The sequence below is a fragment of the Podarcis gaigeae genome (genome assembly GCF_964106915.1).
Source record: "Podarcis gaigeae genome assembly, chromosome: 8".
In the NCBI taxonomy this organism is placed as follows: Eukaryota; Metazoa; Chordata; class Lepidosauria; order Squamata; family Lacertidae; genus Podarcis; species Podarcis gaigeae.
Genome location: NC_139684.1, coordinates 79,910,530 through 79,933,257, shown reverse-complemented (window position 1 = coordinate 79,933,257; position 22,728 = coordinate 79,910,530). Strand labels below are relative to the sequence as shown.

The 22,728-nt window shown below is 48.4% G+C and overlaps 1 protein-coding gene across 1 annotated transcript in view; it reads right to left on the bottom strand.

Moving 5' to 3' along the window:
* Positions 1-22,728, bottom strand: part of GRIK5 (glutamate ionotropic receptor kainate type subunit 5) — a 95,850-nt gene that overhangs the window by 8,798 nt on the left and 64,324 nt on the right. Inside the window, exons 8-17 of the mRNA XM_083753693.1 lie at positions 22,553-22,714; positions 20,789-20,941; positions 19,128-19,232; positions 17,324-17,431; positions 15,196-15,399; positions 12,745-12,858; positions 9,656-9,765; positions 7,890-8,063; positions 5,159-5,324; positions 1,575-1,800 (exon numbers count right to left, since the gene is read on the bottom strand). Of these exons, the coding sequence (XP_083609819.1) occupies positions 1,575-1,800; positions 5,159-5,324; positions 7,890-8,063; positions 9,656-9,765; positions 12,745-12,858; positions 15,196-15,399; positions 17,324-17,431; positions 19,128-19,232; positions 20,789-20,941; positions 22,553-22,714 (1,522 nt within the window). The remainder of the gene's footprint in view (positions 1-1,574; positions 1,801-5,158; positions 5,325-7,889; positions 8,064-9,655; positions 9,766-12,744; positions 12,859-15,195; positions 15,400-17,323; positions 17,432-19,127; positions 19,233-20,788; positions 20,942-22,552; positions 22,715-22,728) is intronic.

Here is a 22,728-nt window from a genome sequence, read left to right as displayed (position 1 = left end):
TCACCAGATTACGTGTCTACCACTCTTAACCACTACACCACACTGTTTCGAACATCCCCAAAGACAGGCTATACCTGCCTATGTAGGGGTGTGTGTGTGTGTTTGTGTGTGTGGTGCATGCACGTGAGAGAGAGAGAGAGAGAGAGAGAGAGAGAGAGAGAGCTGGTATAAGCAAGCACGTCGGCATGAGAAATCAATGTGGTTTTTTGCAAGATTCATGCAAGGTGTCTTTTGTTGTTGTAGTGTTCACCAGTGCTTTTTTTCTTTAAAAAAATGCTGAGGGGTACTCTCATTTTGGCTCAAGAAAATCACCATTTTATAGTTCAAATCGGGGGGAATAAATACAGTAAATGGACAAAAGTACAAAGATTCACAAAATGTTTAGGGGTACGCGTACCCCTGCGTCCCCCCAGAAACAAAAGCACTGGCGTTCACACAATGTCATTGACAGCAGAACACTAACCTGTATAACCTCCACCCCACCCAGCTCAGTTTATTATGGATTTACCCTTTCCAAGGGACATTTTATGTAAAAAATAAATAAATAATTGTCGACAACCCATTTGCAATATCTCAAATTACGCCCTCTCCGCAAAGCACACCTTCTACCTTTCTGGTAGAAAAAAAATTAAACGGTCAATTTTGGCCTTCAAAAAGAATTCCTTCTGATTAGTTCAGAGTGTCCTGAACTCCAAATGCATTTGACAACCTGCCACCTGGCGGAACCCCCAGTTATTTGCATTTATCTGTTTCCAATATCCATTCCAACCCCAGGCTGAGCCAATTAACAGGGCACCTGGCTCAACCTCACAAAGGTTTTCTGTGGTGGTACTTCTCCACGAACCCCCATTGCACCCCCATGCTGACTACTTTCAGATTATAAATCTACAAAATAGGGCCTTGTCTTGATATTTTCGGACAATAAAGAGGCTCACGTACATATAAACAGTATCTATTTCATACCAATATAGAAGATCAACAATACAGATGTCACACATACAGAATCCTGAAGGCAGCCCTGTATAAGTGAGTTTTTAACATTTGATGTTTTATAATGTTTTTCTATTTTGCTGGAAGCCGCTCAGAGTGGCTGGGGGAACCCAGTCAGATGGGCAGCCTCTAAATAATAAAATCACATTACTATTATTATTATTATTAATTAAACAGTGTAGACTATGGACTACTAACTACGGATTGTTAGTAAAGAGTTGATGATTCATAGCATTTATTGTTATTTGGGATTTTTTTATGTGCTTGTAAAATGTTTGTGCTGTTGATCTTTCATGTTAGCATAATATAGACATGATTCATAACTTCGTTTTTGTTTTTGTGCAACATCTAGCACTAGGAATTCCTAGTGCCAGGTGCAGTACAGAAGAATCAAGGTAGGAGTCATACAGCAACCTCCACAATAAGTAGAAGTGACTCAGGTATATATAAATAGCATCTATTATTATCAGCATTGTAATTATTATTAGGCCCACGCTTCTGTGTCCCTGTGCCTTTGACATTTTCCATTGTTCTATCTTGGCACCAATGCCAGCTGATGATTGGCTCCAGCTACTGCCACTCACCCAGTGGCATGCCGATGCCATAGCCCTTGGTATCCAACAGCCCCCCAATTTGCGTCAGGTTGCAGTTGAGCCTCCGGTGATACTCGTTCATCGTGCTCTCGAGCAGGAAGGCATACTTCGAATTCAGCACCCGGGCGATTCCCTCCTCTGTGCTCTTGACAAAGACACTAGGTTGCTTTGAATGCATGTAATTCCACATCCGCTGGTACGTCTGGTACCGAGAATTCTGGTTGGAGAAAAAAATAGGTAGAGAATGAATGAGGGAGAGGATGCTGAGACTTTGCAAGGCAATCATATATACTCATGGCTTGCTTTGAGAGGTTAGTTTCTTCCACAAATGAAATTTTATCATGATAAGCGTCGTCATAATGCGAAGGAAGGACCTGTACATTGGTTTATTCCATTTTTATCCAAAAGATATCAGGGCAGCGTGCAAGTTTCTCTCACCCTCCCCATTTTATCTTCCCAACAACCCTGTTGGGTAGGCTAGGCTGAAAGATAGCGATTGACCCAAGGTCACTCAGAAAGCTTTGTATATGTAAAGGGTAAAGGGATCCCTGACCATTAGGTCCAGTCGTGACTGACTCTGGGGTTGTGGTGCTCATCTCGCTTTATTGGCCGAGGGAGCAGGCGTACAGCTTCCGGGTCATGTGGCCAGCATGACTAAGCCGCTTCTGGTGAACCAGAGCAGCACATGGAAACACCGTTTACCTTCCCACCAGAGTGGTACCTATTTATCTATTTATCTACTTGCACTTCGTCCTTTCGAACTGCTAGGTTGGCAGGAGCAGGGACCGAGCAACAGGAGCTCACCCCATCGCGGGGATTCGCACCACCGACCTTCTGATCGGCAAGTCCTAGGCTCTTTGGTTTAACCCACAGCGCCACCCACGTCCCATACACACACACACACACACACACACAAACACACACACACAAAATTACTGCTTTCAGCAACAAGTAGTGGAACTGGGCTTGCTCCGTCCTCCCCCTGTGGCTGGTGGAAATAAAAAGACTAGGTTGTTCTCAGGCGACAAGCAGACAGAAGCACGCGGGGTGGTGAGAGAGGACGGCGCACATAAAAAAATAAATAAATCAGAAACTGCCCAGGCAATGCACTTGAGCAACTCACAATTTTATGTTGAATTATTGGATGCTTTGCTTCCAAACTGATAACGCAGTGGACTGCCCAAGTTTAACACTAGAGACGGAATTATCAGGGTAACCTGTCATTTTTGTGTTTTCTGTCTGAGGGGGTTGTTGTTGTTATTATTATTGTTATTAATGATACAGCCATTGCACACCTAGTAGATTATTGTGTTCAGGTTTCTCCTGCCAGTTGCAAAGATCTCAGAAGCCTCTTCTGCAGTAACTTAGAGAACGGCTGTCCCTGTTCTGCGGAACAGCGGTCCTGCCAAGATGATAGGCGGTCACTTATCTGCACTTTCCGGAAACAGTCGAAGACATTTTTGTTCTGATAGGCTTTCTTAGATGAATCAATGGGTCTTTGCCATGAGTGTGCACGCGTTAGTGTTTTAGCCTTGCTTTAAATGCATTATTCTTTGTCGTCAACTAGTGCAAATTGCCACGAGAGACGGTGTTTTAGAAGGCGATTAACGAATCAACTTCAACTATAAGAAAAACCCGAGGTCTTAGGAACATATGAAGGCGGAACTGGACTCCACACTAAAAACTATTTTGCGATGTGATTGTGAAGTGGCAGGATGCAGCGAGCTGGTCCTCAGACTTGACAAGGGCAACACATAAGGAGGAGGCAGCTTTGGGACTCAGGATGGAAAGGAATTTGCAGGGCCCTGGCTGAAAGGCAAAACTGTAGGTTTTCCTTTCCGCCATCCGGCCTGCCACCTTGTTTGTTGATTGATTTCCCTTCATTAATGTCTCCCGGAGCAGAGACTGCTGTTACTGTGGAGACAGGTTGCCAGAGCAACCAAGAGAAGGATAGAATTAGACCCCCCCCCAAAAAAAATGACAATAGACTGGTCACTGCCGCCTTGGCTACTGTTGCCATGGGAACCTCCAGCCTTGACCTTCTCTCTCTCCCCCCTCCAATACCCCAATACTATGATTAGTAGTGAGGGGGGCACTCGGACTGATATGTCAGATCCCGTGCCCCCGCTGGCCCTGAGGGACATCAGCTTTGAATATATTTTCAGAGGGAACAGTTCTTCAACTCAACGCAATATCAGAGAAAAAGCTAGCCAGGGCTAGGACACTGCCCAAGTCCCAAGAGACAGAAGTCTGGGCTTGATGTTGGGCGTTTATTATGTATGAGAAAATTTGGGATAGTTAAAGAGACAGCTGAAGGTCATCTCAGCTATCCACCCAGTAATTAAAGTGGTTTTGTGGAGATCTCTTCCTCCCCACCACTCGGAGAATTTCAAGAAGGTATTTTAAAAGGTACTCAGGAAGTCGGGAGAATGAAAAGAAACGAAGGCCACTCTTCACATAATGTTTTTCAGATGCGAGAGAGAACAGGGCCCTATACTGGTTCGGAAAGGGGTATTTTGAAAGGGAACAGCTTATGTTGTGTGGCAAGGGGAAGCTGCACTAGTAAACAAAACAAAACAAAAACATTTTACACAAATTTATCATTATTATTGCTACTACTATTAATTACCCGCCCTTCACCAGAAGGTTTCAGACTTGCAACAATTTGAAATTCAGAATTTAAAAACAGTTTGCAGCCGCAGGAATAGGGGAGCCCTGAAAGGACCTGTTCTCCTTTGTCCCTTGTTATATTTGCAAAATATATATATTTTGTGCTGTGAACAAAAGCTTCTGCCCTGGAAGCCCAACCTACAGAGCTTGGAGCAGTTTCCAGAACTGCACTCTTTTTGAGTACTGGTTCAGATTTACAGTGCAATCTTAATACATGTCTTTGTTTAACTGCTGAGTGAAATGGGAACTACACGCAAGGAATTGTCCATGGGAATTCTTTTTTGGACTGATTCCTATTAAGCATGGAGAATGTCGTGTTAGGCCTGGATTCCCCCATAAGCCGAAGGAAAGGCCAGCAGGATTCTATTATCCTGGTTCTAAAGATGCACAGATTTTCTTTCTGATTCACAGAAAAGCAGCATGTAATCCAACCAGGGCCAAGCAGGTGATCCCAAAAAGTTCACAGAGAGGTCATAGTGGGGATTGCCACCACTGGGGCATTTAGGAGTTTTCCCGTCTCTGAATAAAGAGGTTCTGGGCTTTAGCTATCAAGACGAACAAGAGCAAAACTTGGGACAGAGTAGCTAAGCGGACACGATCAAAACACAGCTACGTTATTTCCCCCGATTCAAATCAAAGACCTATATCTGCCAACTTCAGGGCTGGGTGCCAATGCCTTTTGCAGCTAACACAGCACCACCCACCCGTGAGAGGAAGGCAGCAGCCGGCTCAGGAAACCCCCCGCGGTTTACAGAAGCGCATAAACATTGTTAGAAGGGGGGAAACTTTAAAAACAGCCCGATGGTCACTGAGCATGCTCGGTGACCGTGGACGGATGAATGACAGTTGCGGGAGAGAACTGGGTGTCAGCCCAGCCATATAGCTGATGAGCTCGTCTCTCTCACTTGGAAGAAGGTCATTGTGGAGCCCGCGTGGATGGTGCCATATTCAATGTTGGTCTGGTCAGCCAAGTCGTCCGCCGACTCAATGGGCACCTCCATCCTCTGCACGGTGAGGAAGGCAGCAAGGTTGGCCGTGTAAGAGGAGATGATGATCAAGGTGAATGCCCACCTGCAGCAACAAGAACAAAATTCACACGCAATTTTCAGTACCAAAAAAAAAAGCCATTTAAGGAGGGCAATGTATGCATTTCTATGCATTTGATTTATAGCTCATTCCCCCCCCCCCAAAAAAAACCAGCTTCCATTTTATCCTCACAACAGCCCTATGGAGTAGGTTGGGCTAAGAGAAAGCCACTTCCGAGCTGGAGAGGAGGTGGGGTTGCGGGCTTCACGCCCTCCCCACGTGCGCGGGGCCTGGCTCACAGCCCCCGTGAGACTGAGGGAATCCTCGGCCGCATCATCTCCCTTGCCAGCCAATCAGCTGGCCCGGGAGGTGTGGCCCGCGCTATTTAGGGCCGGCGCGGCCGAGGATTTTCCTCTTTTGTCACTCCAGCTGCTCCGGTTTCCCAACCCTCCCACCCTTTAGGTTCGGCTCTCTGACATTGCTATGGACTTCGGTTGGTCGCCGTCAAGGGGCCTGGTAGGAATTTTTTTCCACTTGGCAAATTGGCTCTAGCCATTTGGTTTTTGGCGTACCTCATAGCAAATCGTCACAACTTCCTCGGCATTGGCGGTTAGGCATTGGTAAGGGTATTGTTATGTAGATGGGGGGGGGGGAGGAAGTGCCATCACCTTCCCCCATATCGAAGGGTAGTCCGGTAAAGGATTCCGGGGGGCATTGCCCTGTCCGAAGCCTATGGAGGTGTGGGCCTAAGGCACGCCCCCGAGCGGTGACCCCGGGGGAGCTCCTAGTTGACTCCTAGTAGGACTCCCCCTACTGGCAGTTAACCCTTCCCGGACTTCAAGCAATCAGGCTGAATGCCTAAGCCAATACTGCTCAATTCCTGTAACCAATAAAGTTGTGGCCTATTTTCGCCCATTAACCTAAAATGCTGGTGTCATGTGTCTTTATTTCCGATGCGGAAGGCGGGAACTCGCCACGCAAAGTGAGAGGCCCAAGGTCACCCAGTGAGGTTGGTGGCTGAGTGTGGATTTGAACCCTGCTCTCCCAGGTCATAGTGCTGCCATCTAACCACTACGCCACACTGGCTCTCGGGGAAGGGCATTCTGGGCATGCATAAAAGTGCCTCTCCACTTATCCTGCAGAAGCAGAGGAAAACTTCCTAGCTAATGAGATCCCTTCGGGTTTCAAGATCTAATGCAGCGACGCTTCCAGGCTGCAGCTATTTTCGGATGGCATCTAATCACAGGCAAACTCAGGTTGCATATTTATGTAGCAGATTGGGAGGGCTTCCCCGAAAGATTGGACTTCTTTGCAATAAGGAAAGCGAGAGGGTGTTGCTTTGGTGTAACATTGCCTAGCCTCCTTACCAGCAAATCAGAATTCACATTGCCACAATTTCTCAGTCGGAAGCTTACAGGGCCCAAATCCTTCCGAGGAAAGGGTGGTGGCAACCCTTTGCGATAGAAATTAACTTTACAAATATCCAGGTTGAGAACAAAGGAGCAAGCAAACTCCCAAATGGGTAAAGCTACCCTTTAAAGGATAAAAAGCCACTTCTTGCCTGCCAGACAGTTTGGTTTTTTTTTTAAAAAAACTTGATTGTCTTTCTCCTTCTCTGGCTGCATGCCAACTGCTAAAATGTTTCTCCCCAGCCCTCAGCAAAACAGATGGGAGTATCCCTAGTAGCTAGCAGATACCAGCCATTAAAATTCATCTACACTCACCTAAGCATTGATGCTTATTTAAGTCCTCAACAATACCCATTGAAGATATACTGTTAGCCTTTAGCCTAGAGAGAAGGTCGTGTCCTCATTTGACACAAACCAACATTATCCTTGTTAATTTAACATGTCCTAGACACATACACTGAGGTGAAAAGGTCTGTTCCATTATGTTGCGCAGATTAAGACTTTTTAGTAAATTCTATTTTATATCTTTGTAGAATAGGCTAAGCAACATTTGGGTAAGGTGCTGAAAAGAGTTGAGTGGGCCCAAACATTGATTTATATTACAAATCCACACTGCCAATTGGCTAAAGAATTTCTAGAATTCTAGAATCTGCTTTTTAAACAATTAATCAATGGATCAATTAACATTAGATATCACCCAAACTCTGATGTAAGGACACTCAATGAAGTATGACAGCCTACAATTCGGTAAACACAAACGGCAGTTTCCCTTTCAGAAGGAATTGCCTCCTTTATTATTTTTTTCATTCTCTGTTGCAGTAACATGCAGAAACCAAATCAGCCTTCACAGATAAACAGATGTGCCCTTCAAATGTTGTCGGCACCAACCCCCCCCCCCCGGATTAATCAACTAAAACTTTAGTAGATTAATCAAAACTTAACCACTATCCCATTTAAAAAATCCAAATTCCTAGGAGCCACCATCAAATGTTTAAGAGGTGCCCGGAAAAAATATATTTAATATATTTCAGTTGTTTAAATGGCAGCAGAATGCTACTAGGCAGCTGGGAGATGAGGTGGTGTCTGGAATTTTCCAGATTTGAATATACCCCATAGCTGGTCACCCCTGCTGCTACGGACCCCAACTCCACAGAGGCCCCTTTCTCCAAACCTGTCAGGCACGTGCCCCACAGATGCTCACCAGACCCCACTGACACAGCGGGTAGAGAGGGCCCGAGGCATGATCTCTGAACCCTGTTGCATGAAGCCGCCAACTGGGAACCAGAGGCTGTTGCCAAGCGTGTACTGGTTTTCCAATATGTTGTGCCGCTCGCGCAGGCAAGGATGGGGGTTGTACCATTCATAAGGGCTCAGCCTACGAAAAGAAAAGAAAGTAAGAGAAGAGAAAAGAAAGAGAGGAGAGGAGCTGGCTTACTTCCGTGTAAACATATTTAGGCTCAGGGTCTTAGGGGGTAGTCTCCAAACCTTCACTAAACTACCAATTTAATTACAGGAAGGCATGAAAGATGAACCAGTTTCAAAGTGACATTTCAGATCTCGCCCTAAATGGCTGCAGCCACGAACATCCATCACAGGATTTGAGCAGTGACATTTCCCACAATCTGCTGCAGCAAAGAACACAAGAGCTGCCTTAAAGACAGCACACAACTTTTAGTCTGTTTAGCCCAGTGCAAACCACTCTGGCTTGCAGCAGGCCTCTGTGCTAGAGATCTTTGACATTGTCAGCTACCTGATTCCTTTTTTGACCTGAAGATGCTGCCAGGGGCTGGACCTGGAGACTACTGCATGTAGATTAGGAACTCTTCCACTGAACTACGGTCCTTTCCCCAAACGTAACATGTGGAAGAAACCTAGCCTGTTCCATAATGCAGGGATGGCGAACAGGCAGCCTCAGAATCAGATGCCACACTCTAAGCAATTTTATCCGGTCCCTGGCAGCCCTCCCCAATTTTATTTGGAATATGGTGGAAGGAATGTTGTAAGAAACTGAAATATTACATACTTCAAGGTGACTCCTCTGCCTTGCTCTTTCTGTGCAATGTGTATGTGTGAATGTACATATCTGCACATACCATTATGTCTGAGGACCTACTGACAGGCGGTCGTGACTTTATGCAGAGCTCAATTTGTGTGACTAAATCTACCTCCCCCGAGAAAGAATGCAGACGCCTGACCACCTCTGCTTCAGGTTGCAATGCAACAAGGATGTTTGGTTAGGTGCTTAAAAGATCTGGGGCACAAGCCCGTAAGCAAAAATGGGCAGACGCTAATTTATGTGTGTGGATGCAGTTTCAGAATTGTAATACAACAGAATGCAAGCCGATTAATTTCCCAACCCAAATCCCACTTCCAAAAAATACTCAGTTAATTTGTACCACATCCCAGGTCACCCCAAATTTCTTTCACTAAGTTTACCCCGTTAATCTCCTGCTCCAACCCAATTCACTTTCCCTTCAGTTACCCAATTCACCACCCCCAAATAGACTCTTTAGAAAGCAATTTCAAGTTATTCTCTCAAATTAATATCCCAGTAACATGGAGAACACACAGAAGCACAGACTTCTCCTGGATTCATTACCCACCTACAAACACATGGGGCACTTAGAATTTTTTTTGTGGGGGAGACCACAGCAGCGGAGCTGGGGGGGGCACACTGGGCACCACTCACCCGGGGGGTGGCAGTTACCAAGGGGCCTGCAACGTGCCCAAGCCATACACCTCTACTTTTCGGGTGACGTGGGGCTCGCATCTGCCAGGGCAGCTGAGGGGGAGGCGGAGGGTGGAGTCCATGCAGGCTCCGCCCAGAGTGACCTGCCCAGCTTGCCCCACCCCCATGGATGGCTCAGCCCGGGCGCCCAAGCAGCCAGCTACACCGCTGGGAGGCCATGCCCCATAGGTCCATCCCTAGTAGTGCCTCAGTATGGCTCCAGGATAGGGGGCACTAACCTGGCCGCTAGGAAGAGGACGCAGCTGACAGCGAGATAAGCCAGGAGCATGAAAAGCCAAACAGCCGGGGAGAAAGGATCCAGGAAAGAGAAATACCCTGGTTTGCGTCCCTGTAAAAAATAGAAAATAGCACCAAAGTAGTAGGACCACTGAATCACCATTAATATTAATACAAATAATTTATTTTATTTGTACCCCATGCATCTGACAGGATTGCCCTAGCTCATGGGTAGGCAAACTAAGGCCCGGGGGCCGGATCCGGCCCAATCACCTTCTAAATCTGGCCTGCGGACGGTCCAGGAATCAGTGTGTTTTTACATGAGTAGAATGTGCCCTTTTATTTAAAATGCAGCTCTGGGTTATTTATGGGGCAGAGGAATTCATTCATCCCCCCCCCAAAAAAAAATATAGCCCGGCCCCCCACAAGGTCTGAGGGACGGTGGACTGGCCCCCTGCTGAAAAAGTTTGCTGAGTCCTGCGGGCCTAGCCACTCAGGGTGGCTTCCAACAAATATTCCCTATATCCCTATATTCAGCCCAGCCTAAACCTTGCCTATCCCCAGTGGTGGCTGGTGTGCATTGCGACTGGTAGGGCAGAACGCAGGGAGACCAACAGCAGGTGGCGCCAGAGCCAATGACAGAGCCACTTCTAGTTTTGTCCCCATCTTCCTCCCTGCTGCTGCTGCTGCCTTCTACAGGGGCAACGCTGAGACTAAGGGGAAGGACGCTGACAGCCAGCACCATCTCTGACTGGTTGCAAGAAAAGAGGCAGGTAAGTCAGGGCTGGCTGGCTGGCTGGAGGCAGACGAAGGTTGGTGTGTCAACGTGCCCCAATGGACCAGCCTAAACATTGCCTATCCCTAAGGTAGGAAGGCCACTGGGCCCATCACCTCCTGGCAAATAGAAGGGGAAGAATTGGAGGCAGTGAGAGATTTTACTTTCTTGGGCTCCATGATCACTGCAGATGGTGACAGCAGTCACGAAATTAAAAGACGCTTGCTCCTTGGGAGAAAGGCGATGGCAAACCTAGACAGCATATTAAAAAGCAGAGACATCACCTTGCCAACAAAGGTCCATATAGTTAAAGCCATGGTTTTCCCAGTAGTGATGTATGAAAGTGAGAGCTGGACCATAAAGAAGGCTGATCGCCGAAGAATGGATGCTTTTGAATTATGGTGCTGGAGGAGACTCTTGAGAGTCCCATGGACTGCAAGAAGATCAAACGCATCCATTCTTAAGGAAATTAGCCCTGAGTGCTCACTGGAAGGACAGATCCTGAAGCTGAGGCTCCAATACTTTGGCCACCTCATGAGAAGAGAAGACTTCCTGGAAAAGTCCCTGATGTTGGGAAAGATGGAGGGCACAAGGAGAAGGGGACGACAGAGGACGAGATGGTTGGACAGCGTTCTCGAAGCTACCAGCATGAGTCTGACCAAACTGCAGGAGGCAGTGGAAGTCCTCTCAGCCCCACTCACCTCACAGAGTGTTTGTTGTGGGGGAGGAAGGGAAAGGAGAATGTTAGACGCTTTGAGACTCCTTCGGGTAGTGAGAAAGCGGGATATCAAATCCAAATCCAAGTCAGGAGGGCCTGGCGTGCTCTGGTCCATGGGGTCACAAAGAATCGGACATGACTAAACGACTAAACAACAACAAGGTAGGAAGACTGGGCTGTTTCATGTGGGCCAGCAAACTGCCCTGGTGCATTCCAATTAAAAGCTGCCTCCATGGAAGCAGAGCCAGCATTGCTTGCAGTGCTCCTGAAAGCAGACTTAACGGGTCAACTCTGCTAACTGCAGAGATAATGGAACTACACAATTAGCTTTAATGTCGTTCTCTTCGCTCTAATGCGCCTTGAAGGAAACCGGCTTGTTGTTGTCATTATATTGGGGATTCTGGAGGCTGTTTCGGAGGTTGTTGACTCAGGGCTGGTACCTTGGTTTCTGCTGATTCATGACAAACCCGGGGCAATTGCAGCTACGCTCCCTTGCTCTGTTTAAAGGTCTTTCGCAAATAACAGGGTATTTGTTAGGATAATGTTCCTCTAATGAGCTCAAGGCAGAGGAGGTTGCTTCGTTCCTCGCTCCCCATTTTATTCTCACAACGGCCTTGTGAGGCCGAGAGATACTGACCAACCTGAAGTCACTCAATGAATTTCGAGGCTGAAACGGGGGATTGGAACAAGGGTATCGTTGGTGCAATTCCACCACTGTTGCTTATATTAGCCCCGCTGCACACTTTGCGATCCATCAAGCTGAATGCAGCCAAGGAGACCTTGTTTTGACAACCTTGCAATGTGATAAAAGTTGCCGTTTTTGCTGCCTTCCCAAACTGAAGACAGGAGAGAAGAGTCGTGGGATGGTGTGAAACCACAGCACAACTTTGCACCGTTATCAGAATGGAGGAGAAGATGGAGCATTCCTTTAACCAGAGTTTCCCCATGATAAAGAAGTGCTTTAAGAAGGCTGAAGCACATCACCCGCAGGGGTCAAAACTCCCACCTATAATTGTGAGGCTGTCTAAAGTCTCAGAATAGGTACAGTGGTACCTTGGTTCTCAAACTTAATCCGTTCCAAAACCAAATCGTTCCAAAACCAAGGCACGCTTTCCCAGAGAAAGTAATGCAAAACGGATTAATCTGTTCCAGACTTTTAAACACAACTCCTAAAACAGCAATTTAACATGAATTTTACTCTCTAACGAGACCACTGATCCATAAAATGAAAGCAATAAACAATGTACTGCAGTCACACAGTCAATCAATCAGTAGCTGAACTGGGTTCCACACAGTCACAAAAACAAAGAGCTGCAGAAACAAAAACACAATGTAAATAGCATAACACTCTAATGGAGCACATCCGGCTTCCGAAAAAACTTCGCAAAACAGAATGCTTACTTCCAGGTTTGCAGTGTTTGGGTTCCAAGTTGTTTGAGTACCAAGGTGTTTGACAACCAAGGTACCACTGTTCTGGGTTGGTGTGTGAAACGAGACTCAACAGCCACGCTGTTCTGCCCTTAGGTTGACTGGCCCATTTGCTCAACCTCTCAGCCGTGCCCCCCCCTCCTAGTCCCACAAGACAAAAGCTCACATACCATGTGAACCCGGTACAAGATGCTGATCCCCAGGGTCATAAAAGGCTTGGAGAAATCGATGACCTTCTCCCGCTCGGCCGTGATGGTGAACGCAGCCACGGCCAGGTCAGCTTTCTGCGGAGCAAAGCACAGTGACCCCTGCCTGTCACTCAGAGAATCGCATGGCCCAACCCACCGCCATGCACCCTCTTCTGGGTGGGAACAGGAGCAAAGGAGCGGTGCCTTCTCTTCCTCTTCCCCCTCCACCCGCCAGCCATTCTAACTGCTCAGAGTGGGGGAAAGATCACTTTGGCAACGACACCTTGCAAGCAGAAAAGGAGGTGGCAAGGAAGAGTGTGTCAGAGATCCAGAAAGGCCAAGCTGGTGGTCAGGGAAGGCGGGCAGAGAGAGGCACTGAATTTCACAGACTGATTTGTGGCAGCAAGCGTCCGGCAACTTTATAGAGTTGCTTGCTCATGCAGCAAAAAATCAGGGTGATTTTGCACATTTATTTCATACTGAGGTTTTCAACCACGTGGTTAGAAAAAAAATTTCTCATGCTGAATAATAATAATAATAATAATAATAATTTATTTATACCCTGCCCATCTGGCTGGGTTTCCCCAGCCACTCTGGGCGGCTTCCAACTGAATATTAAAAACAATACAGCATCAGACATTAAAAACTTCCCTAAACAGGGCTGCCTTTAGTTGTCTTTTAAACGTAAAATAGTTGTTTATTGCCTTGACATCTGCTGGGAGGGCGTTCCACAGGGCAGACACCACGTCCCCCAGTACATGGTTTCTCCAACTTGGGTCTCCAGCTGTTTTTGGACTACAGTTCTGTCAGGGAACTGCCATCGGAGCCAGAGGCGGAGGGAAGGCTCCAGAGGGATGCCGGAGAGGGTCCCAGTAGGGAGAGAGGCAGCCCATCTGCTGGGGAAGGAAATCAGCGTAGCACCAGTGGGGGGCAGATGGGGGAATCGGAGAGGAGGCTCCAGGACTCCTCGCCGGAGACCAGCGGGGAGAGCACGGGTCCTCCGCTGCCCACACCCTCCCTGCGCAGAAGACTTCCGCGCAGGGAGAGTAGGAGGAGATGAGGCGTCAAAGAACTTCTTTGCTGGAAGAAGTTCAAGAAAGGCCCACTGACGGATTCTGCCAGCGACTGAGACAGCCATGGGTGAGAGTCTGTCCAGACAGAAAGGGTTCAACCAGGTAACCTAGCCAGGAGTGGCGACAACTTACGCACGAGCAACCCCTAGAACCATTACAAGTTCCCATCATCCCTGACCACTGGTCCTGCTAGCTAGGGATGATGGGAGTCGTGGTCCAAAAGCAGCTACAGACCCAAGTTTGGAGAAACGCCGCCCTCATATCTGGGTGGCCAATGTGATGCTCTCTAAATGTTGCCAGAGTACAACTCCCATCAGCCCAGACCTCGACCATGCTGGCTGAAGCTGACGGGCCCTGGAGTCTAGCAACATCTGGGAGGCACCGCATTAGCTATCCCTGCCCTTGTGGGCTGGAGGTAGCAAACACTCAATTGGCAGCCAGAGGTCTCAGTATCTCCCTCTGGTTAAGAGACTCCAGAACCACAGCGGACAGCAGTTCTTTCCATAGTGCATTATTGTCCATTTTAATTGCACTATCTTTTGGAGCCCCGGAAAAAGAATGAAGTACCCACTGCTCATTCATTATCTCCACAAATAAGACCGGGCCTGTGCCTGGGGGCTTGTCCACACTTCTGCTTGTCATGTGCTTTAAAAGCACTGAGAGGTTCCTGCCACCCCCGTCTCACTCCTTTCCCAGGGATAAACCCACTCTTTAGCTCTAAATCAGAACTAGAAAACCCGATTGCAGTTTGCTCCAATTCAGCGCTAAAGAGTGGTTTTCCCTGGAGGAAAGCTGTGGGAAAGCCCTTGGTCAACCCATGCAGCAATGTGAGGTGACAGAGTGGTTTTACAACTTCAGACTTCAGTTGCGGTGATGCCATTCCTGAGCACTCTTTCGTGCAAACAAACAGAACAAAGCTCTCCCTGCAAGAAAAATGCTAAGAAAATATTTTAGTCGAGCCCACTTCCTGTGATGCTAGCTTTCTACTTGCAGGGAGCAAGTACAGGAATGCAGGTGCATTAAAAAATCTGATCCCCTGCCACCTATCACATTTTGCTCTGTGTCTAGACAGGCCCTTCATCTGAGGGCAAAGAACCAAAGAAGCAGCCCTAGGGCCTGAGCTTTTGGAGGAACTGAAAAGACAGTGATAGGGCAGTCATGGTGCCCTGCAGAAGAAGGGCAGGCTGCACATGCTCACATGCGCTTGTCCTCTTTCACCAGCCCACACTTTTGTGCTTTTGGTTCTGACAGAAGATTCCCTCTCTGATGATATACTACCGAAAGATAAGGGGGTTGTGGGTCTTCAGGAAAAGGTCTGGGAGAAGGAGACCCTATTGGGTTCAACCCAAAGGAGCCGTACCCTATTAATGAGCTCTCCCACCATGCCAGTCCAAGATCCATTTGGCTCGGGAGCCCCATAGAGCCCGTCGTCCACCAGCTTAATCTGGAAGCGGAATTTAAGGATGTCGGCGAGTTCGTGGAGCATGTCTACGCAGAAGCCCTCGTACTGCTCTGTGCCGGACAGCTCCTGGAAGTTTGCACGGCGCATCACGTAGGGGTTTTCCTGTAAGAGGGGACAGGGAAACAGTGAGTAACAGCCCCTTGCGTGAGGGGATAAGTGCTAGCAGAAAGTTTGCAAGGAAGTTTCACCAAGGCCTTGTTCCCTTTCATAGCCTCCGACATTCCTCAGATGCAAATAAGGACATTTCTTACTCCTCACAACTGACTTAACCTGATGGCAGGTTGTAAAAACACAGGGAGGTGGAGGGCTGGCTTAGGGCAGACCGAGATTGCTGGGGCAACCTTTTCACCCTCCACTGCGGGCCACCAGCACATCTTGTGGCAGTGAATTCCTCAGGTTAATCATGTGCAGAGGCGTATTCCAAAATGCTAACATGCAGAAGCACTTTTGTCAGTCCGCATCTACAGCTAAGTCAGAACAGCCCTCTGCAGTGGAGAGAAATGTTGGCTTATTTCTTTTCAGGAGGAGGAGAGGGGAAACTACAAAGCACTTTATTCTCCTCCCACAAGGCACTGGGGCTGCGCTACGTGTTGACCGCAGCCATAGCTCTGTCTCAGCCCCTTCTGTGAGGAGGAGAATGGCAGCCAGACACCCTGAGGAGCTCTACACAGCAAGGAAGCGCTTGTTAAAAAATGAAAAGAAAGACAGAAAATAATAAAAGAGAGGCATTCACCTCCCCCCAAAAAAAACCTCTACTCAGCGCCAAACTGCACTAGTTCAGATCACACCAATCCTGAACCAATCGGCTTACACTGAATTATTATGAGTTCCAGTGTAATAATGTTTTGATCATGTCTTCTCCTTAGACCAAGGGCAGTCAATGCTGCTGGACTCCATCAGCCCTGACCACAGGCCATGCTGGCTGGGGCTGATGGGAGTTGTAGTCCAATGGCATCTGGAAGGTGCCCCATGGGCTCCTCTTGCCGCAGACCAGGTGTACAGGAGAACAGGTCTCTTAGACCTTTAATCCCAACCCCGAAAGAATTGGGAACCATCAAGCCAAAATGGCGCTCACTGGAGCTGGCCAATGCACACTGCCTTCCAGGTCTTGTTGGACTACAACTCCCATCAGTTCCTGCTAGCATGCGGAATAGTCGTGGATGATGGGAGCTGGAGTCCAGCAGAGGACCACACTGGCAATGCACCATGAGCTGTGTACGGCAGCCCACAAGGGACTCCATACTCCTCCTGTTTTGCTTCCAGCTTGAGACTGCTGCATTGAAGGGGTGTATTATGCGTAAAAGGTAAAGGGACCCCTGACCATTAGGTCCAGTCGTGGCTGACTCTGTGGTTGCAGCGCTCATCTCGCTTTATTGGCCGAGGGAGCCGGCGTACAGCATGACTAAGCTGCTTTTGGCGAACCAAAGCAGCGCACAGAAATGCCGTTTACCTTCCCGCTGGAGCGGTACCTATTTATCTACTTGCACTTTGATGTGCTTTCGAACTGCTAGGTTGGCAGGAGCAGGGACCGAGCAACGGGAGCTAACCCCTTCGCGGGGATTCGAACCACCGACCTTCTGATCGAAAAGTCCTAGGCTCTGTGGTTTAACCCGCAGCGCCACCCGCGTCCCATATTATGTGTGTGACTACAATATATGGCATGCAGGGTTGACGGGATCAAAGCTGGAGCAGACCGATAGATCATTAGGCTCCCTGTCATCAGGCTGCTCTATGCCTTCTGATCAGTGAGCTGTGCCAGGGCAGCTTTGATAGCCGTGCCAAAGTGGAGGAATCTCAGCAGGGGTTGCACTCCTCCCTCTTGCGTGACAAACCGAGTTTGGAAAAATTCACTCCCCAACACAAGTTGAGGAGCTCAGAGCTTTGGATCTGGTTGCCTGTGGCCCACGTGCAAACTCACCATCCATCAAGCCCAGAAGACTCTCAACCTGAATTTGATATTAAAGGCCAAGGGAACCCACACTCCCCTCCCTTAACAAAGCCCAGCAAAGGCGGGCAGTGAGCTTACTAAGATGGTGGTGACCGTCAGATTCTTGTTGGCAAGGCTCTCTGAGATGTTGATGTCCAGCGTTGTGGCGTTCATGGCAAGAGTCCTGTTGGAGTACCACACCCCGATCTGCAAATAAGAGGAAGTGTGTTAGAGGGTCTCACTAGAAGAGGCAAGGGGAACCTTTTCCAGCTCACGGCTGCATTCCCTTCTGTGCTGGGCCCAGGGGTAAACCCAAGCAACGCGTTCCAGGTCTGGTCCCGAATCCAAGGATTCCGCGAGGAGTCAGTCCAACATGGCCAAGGCAAGTCACAAACCAGGAAACCAGGCAAGGGTCTCAGGCAGGTTCCCGCAGCAATGTTGCTCCTGCAACCTTGGGCGGGGTCCAATAGCCTTTTATCTCTGTCGGGGTAACAGCCAGTCCTGATCTCCCGGTGACTCACCTCCCTGTCTCGGCCGAAGGCAAGCACTCCTCCTGCAAGTACTTAGGTCTCTCCTTCTCTCAGACCTGAGTCTCTGCAGCTCAGGAGATGTCGGTGGGTTACTAGACCCAGAGGCCGCCTCAGCCTCTCCTGACCCAACTGGTAGTGGAGCAGCTGTACGTGATTGCCCAGCAGAGGGTAACGAGGTAATCCCCGCTTCTGGAGCCAGGGCAGGCTCAGGCCTCTGACTCAGCCCAGCTGGTGCTTGTTGCAGGGGAACCTGTGCAGACTGGGGCTCTTCAGAATCAGGCCCCAGACTCGCTTGAGATGCTGCCTGAGGCAGAGGAATCCGGTGCGGACTGAGACTCCTCTGGCTATGAGTCCGAGCCCGAGTCCCAGGCCATCGCACCTTCTGGGAAACTTCCCAGAGTTGCCAGGGTGGGCGGGACTAGAAGGACAGGTGGGCGGAGCAATGAATGCACAGCCATACATCCCTTCTCCTCAGTTCAGGCGCATAAGAAGCATTACCGGGGTTCAAGCACATATTCCAGCCAGGCAAAAAACAACCAAGGAGGCTGTGGCCTGAGGAAAGAGGGTGCGACCTGAGGAGAATCCAAAGGGACAGACCAAGTGACCTGGAAGGCTGCATTTGGCCCCCAGGCCCCCAACCCATCACGAGTTGGACTGTTTTATCAGCGGTGTTTGAAATTAGCTAGGTGCCAGGCGCGTTTTGTGACTGGCACAAGTTTGATCGCAACCGCGTGGAGATCTCTGGGTGTCAGGCTGGCGACTGGGAGACGCAAAACGTCACTTTGAGGAAAATCTGAAATATCTCCCTTGAAGCTTGAATTAGTTTTATTCCAGATTGTTCTATTTGATGTTTCCATGTGTTGTGAACCGCTTTGAGGTTTGTTCTTTAAAGTATAGAGCAGTATAGAAACGGTGTCAGGGACTGGCTGGACACTGAGGAGTGGATACTGAGGAGTCGTCAGCGGGAGAAGTGTTGGAGACAGACTTGGTAGAAGGGAAGCAGCGATCTGGAGGCGTCTGTGATAGCCAGGAGACAGAGTCAGAGGCCTTAGAAGCTGCAGGACTGGAGAGTGAAGAACAGTTGAAGGAGGAGGAAGAGAAGAGGCCTTAGAATTCTGCACGTAGAAACTTCGGAAAAAACTGGGCTCCTATCTGGAAACCTGGCCCGATTCATTTCGCTTTCTTGCAAGATGAGCACACAGCGGACTTCAACCTGCAGCCCCTCAAGGCTACGGGAAATGACCCAAGAGGAGTAGATGATTTGCAGCTGAGGAACTATAAATGCATATTCTGAACTGCATGATTTGGGTTGCCTTTGCTCAGAACCTGGACTCGGAAGGGAAGGCCAGTTTTAAGGATAACCCCCCACTTACCTCCCGGTGCCCATGGCGGGCTTTTTCCAAGATGCGCAAGGTATAATTGGTTCTCTGGCCCTTGCTGTTGAACTCTACACGCCCTGTCAGCCCGTCATACTCTACCTGGCCAGGGATGGAGAGACAGAAATTGGGGTTGGGAGGGAGAAAAGACAGAGAGGGAGACAGGAAAAGAAGGGAAGACAGTGAGATATGACCAGCCTGCGGTGAAGGGCACAGCCAGCTTGAGTTAGCCAGCACTGGATTTTTACACCCCCCTAGATTCATCAATATATGTGAACTATGGGTTCCTCTCTGCGCGTCATTTTAAGACAGTGTGTGCACATACGGAGGTTATCAAAGATGCAATGTGCAGATTTACTTTTTGAAATTAAATTACTTTCCCCCCACCCCCAGTGTAACTGAGTCTGCTCCAAATTGGCTGAGCAGGTGTGATGTGGGGAAGCCTGGAGAATGAAGTTGCCAGAGCTCTGGCTTTCAATCGACTGAAATGTGCCCTTCCTTCCCATCCATTGGCCAGGGCTGCAGTGACATCATGGAATGCTTGTGAACATTCCAAATTCTTCAGGGGGGGGCTACTTACAGAAGGAGCTGTTTAATGATAGCAGGCATAGTTACAGGGAGGCAAGGCCTCGGAGACCTGACTGCCACACACAGGCAGCAGAAAAGGAAGGAGGGCACAGAGTGATGGGAGGAGGAGATAAAAGAGTCTGGCAGGCCATTTTGAGAGACTAGGCTATTAAATCTCAGCTACCCACCAAGGTGCAGTTTGGGAAGTTGAGCAGTATCTATCATCATCTCTGCAGCTGCATTATAATACCCAAGCATGCTCATCCAAGAATATTTATAAAAGGATGAATCCGACCCACCCCACTAAAAGGCCAGAAAACTCACTACTCTCCCAATTAACTAACAAACACCTAGGTACTGTATTTTTTGCTCTATAAGACACACTTTTCCCCTCCTAGAAAGTAAGGGGAAAATGTGTGTGCGTCTTATGGAGCAAATGCAGTCTGCACAGCTTTCGCTGAAGCCAGGAGAGTAAGAGGGATTGGTGCGCACTGATCCCTCTTACTCTCCAGGCTTCAGGGATAGCCACGCAAAGCCTCCTGAGCGCAGCCAGAGCGCTCCTGCCTCTTTGCTCAAGAGGCTTTGTGTTGCTTTCTTGTTCCTTGTTTTCCTCCTCTAAAAACTAGGTGCGTCTTATGGTCGGGTGCATCTTATAGAGCGAAAAATACGGTAAATTGAAATGTTTTGCCCAGGCAATCAGAAGTAAACCATGTCGGCACCAGGTGTGCTTCCCTGGGGAGAACATTTCGCAAACAAGGAGCCACCACCGAGAAGGCCCACTCTCACACTGCCCACTTTTGCACCCCCTCAGAGGAAGCAGACAGAGAAGCATCTCTGACGGCGAGCGCAATGTCAAAAAGAAAAGAATAAAGACAAGAAAAGAGGAGAAATCCACCACAGGGCCACAATTTCTGTCAGAAAACTTGGACCCCATTCTTATTTTTGGCTCAAACCTAGGCAAATGTTTGTGTCTGGGGCAAATATAATCTGCACAAGGCCTTAATCATAGTTAGGACCCTCTTCATACTGTGTAGGTGCCTCGATATTATAGGAAACACAGCCTGCCCACTGCGAGCACAGCCACATCTCACCATGCGCAGGTAGTTCATGAGGCTGGTCCCATGCTGCCAGATGTTAGACGAGGTGCAGGCCAGGGGTTTCACCCCGATCTCCTGGCTGCGGTTCAGCTCTCGCACAGCACTCACCACCACGTGCACCGCATCGAACATCAGTGCCGCCGACAGCTGTAGGGGAGCAAACAGTTCAGCCAGCGTTTAATTATCAAGCAGCTCGGAGGGTGAGGGCACCTGTTATTATTATTAAAGGTAAAGGTAATGGGACCCCTGACCATTAGGTCCAGTTGCAGACAACTCTGGGGTTGCGGCACTCATCTCGCTTTACTGGCCGAGGGAGCCAGCGTACAGCTTCCGGGTCATGTGGCCAGCATGACTAAGCCGCTTCTGGTGTACCAGACTAGCACACGGAAACACCGTTTACCTTCCCACAGGAGCGGTACCTATTTATCTACTTGCACTTTGACGTGCTTTCGAACTGCTAGGTTGGCAGGAGCAGGGACCGAACAATGGGAGCTCACCCCGTCGCGGGGATTCTGATCAGCAAGCCCTAGGCCCTGTGGTTTAACCCACAGCACCACCCGCGTCCCATTATTATTATTAGTTTATTATTTAAAGCATTCCCCCCCACACACTCTTCAGGCGAAAAAACTTAAGTAAGATAATCCTCACCCTCTAAAAGACATGGCACAAAAGGAAAAGGGGCTGATGAAGAGGAGGGGGAAAAGCAAACTCAGGCTCCAGTTCTCAGTTATGAAGTTCTTATATGTGTTCTTCCAAGCATGCCAGGGCAATGAAATCTCCTGCAATTGTTTCTTCCCTGGCTGACAGATGGGAGCCAGGTTGCGCTTCCAGCTGTCAAAGCGTTCTTTCTGGGCCTCTAGCCTATCATCTCCGTTCTACTCTTACTTCTGCAACTAGGCTCAAACATCTCTGCCTCTGCAAAGCTGGAGGAGGATAAAATGAGTCATAGTTACTGAGCAAGGCTGGAATTAATGTGTTTCTCAAACGGACAGCCATGTATCTTAACATCAGAATTTAACATTCTGCATTAGGGACGGGCAAAACCCCCACCAAGAAACCTAATTAACCTTAATTGAAATTATTTTTGCTTTCCTAGAAATCACTCAGAAGTTTCGTCAGAGGAGGCACACCCAAACTCTTCTCCTTAGTTCACCTGAGGGGGAAAGCCTGTGAAACTGCAAACTAAATCTTTAAATGCAAACTAAAATCTTATTTCATGGGGGAGAAATTTGATTCAGTCCACATTTAAAGCTGAATCTCTCAAATCTGAAACAACAGGAGAACCGAAACCCAGTCATCCTTTGAAATTAGCACTGATTTGAATTTTGAGAGTCCACCAACAGACGGAAAATTATTTTTAAAAATGCATAGGTTAGGTAAAAGTGAGCATTTAAAAAAATGATCCTATCCATGAAAATAACATACAGAAATGCATTACATCAGGAGAAAATGCTTGCAAAAAAAATGTGTACAGGAGTCAAAACAGCATACACAAATGTGTATTGCGGTAGGAGAAATTTGCACCAACGCTCTGAAGAATTTTCGTTGAGGATCTAAATAAATAAATGCGTCACAAATTAGCTGCCGAAACGTGGAGAACCCAATTTAAGATTGGGAAAATGAGAAACCAGAAGAAATGAAATTGACATGCTCTTCCATCCCTAGTGGCCGGTCATTCTAGTAGAGTCACTTCACGGAATTCGGTAGGATTTCTCCTAGGGACAACATTACCCTTGTACTCTGAGTTGCCAGACTTACCGCAGGCCCCGGGTAAGGGCTGAGCTCACAGTTCTCCCGCCACGACATGTTGAGGCTGCGGACAAACTCCATGTAGAAAGGATGGCTGGTGTTAAACATGGAGAAGCCCAGGATGTTGGAGTGCTCATCCACAATCTCATCCAGGTGCAAGATTGGGAAATCCTGTGAGGAACAAG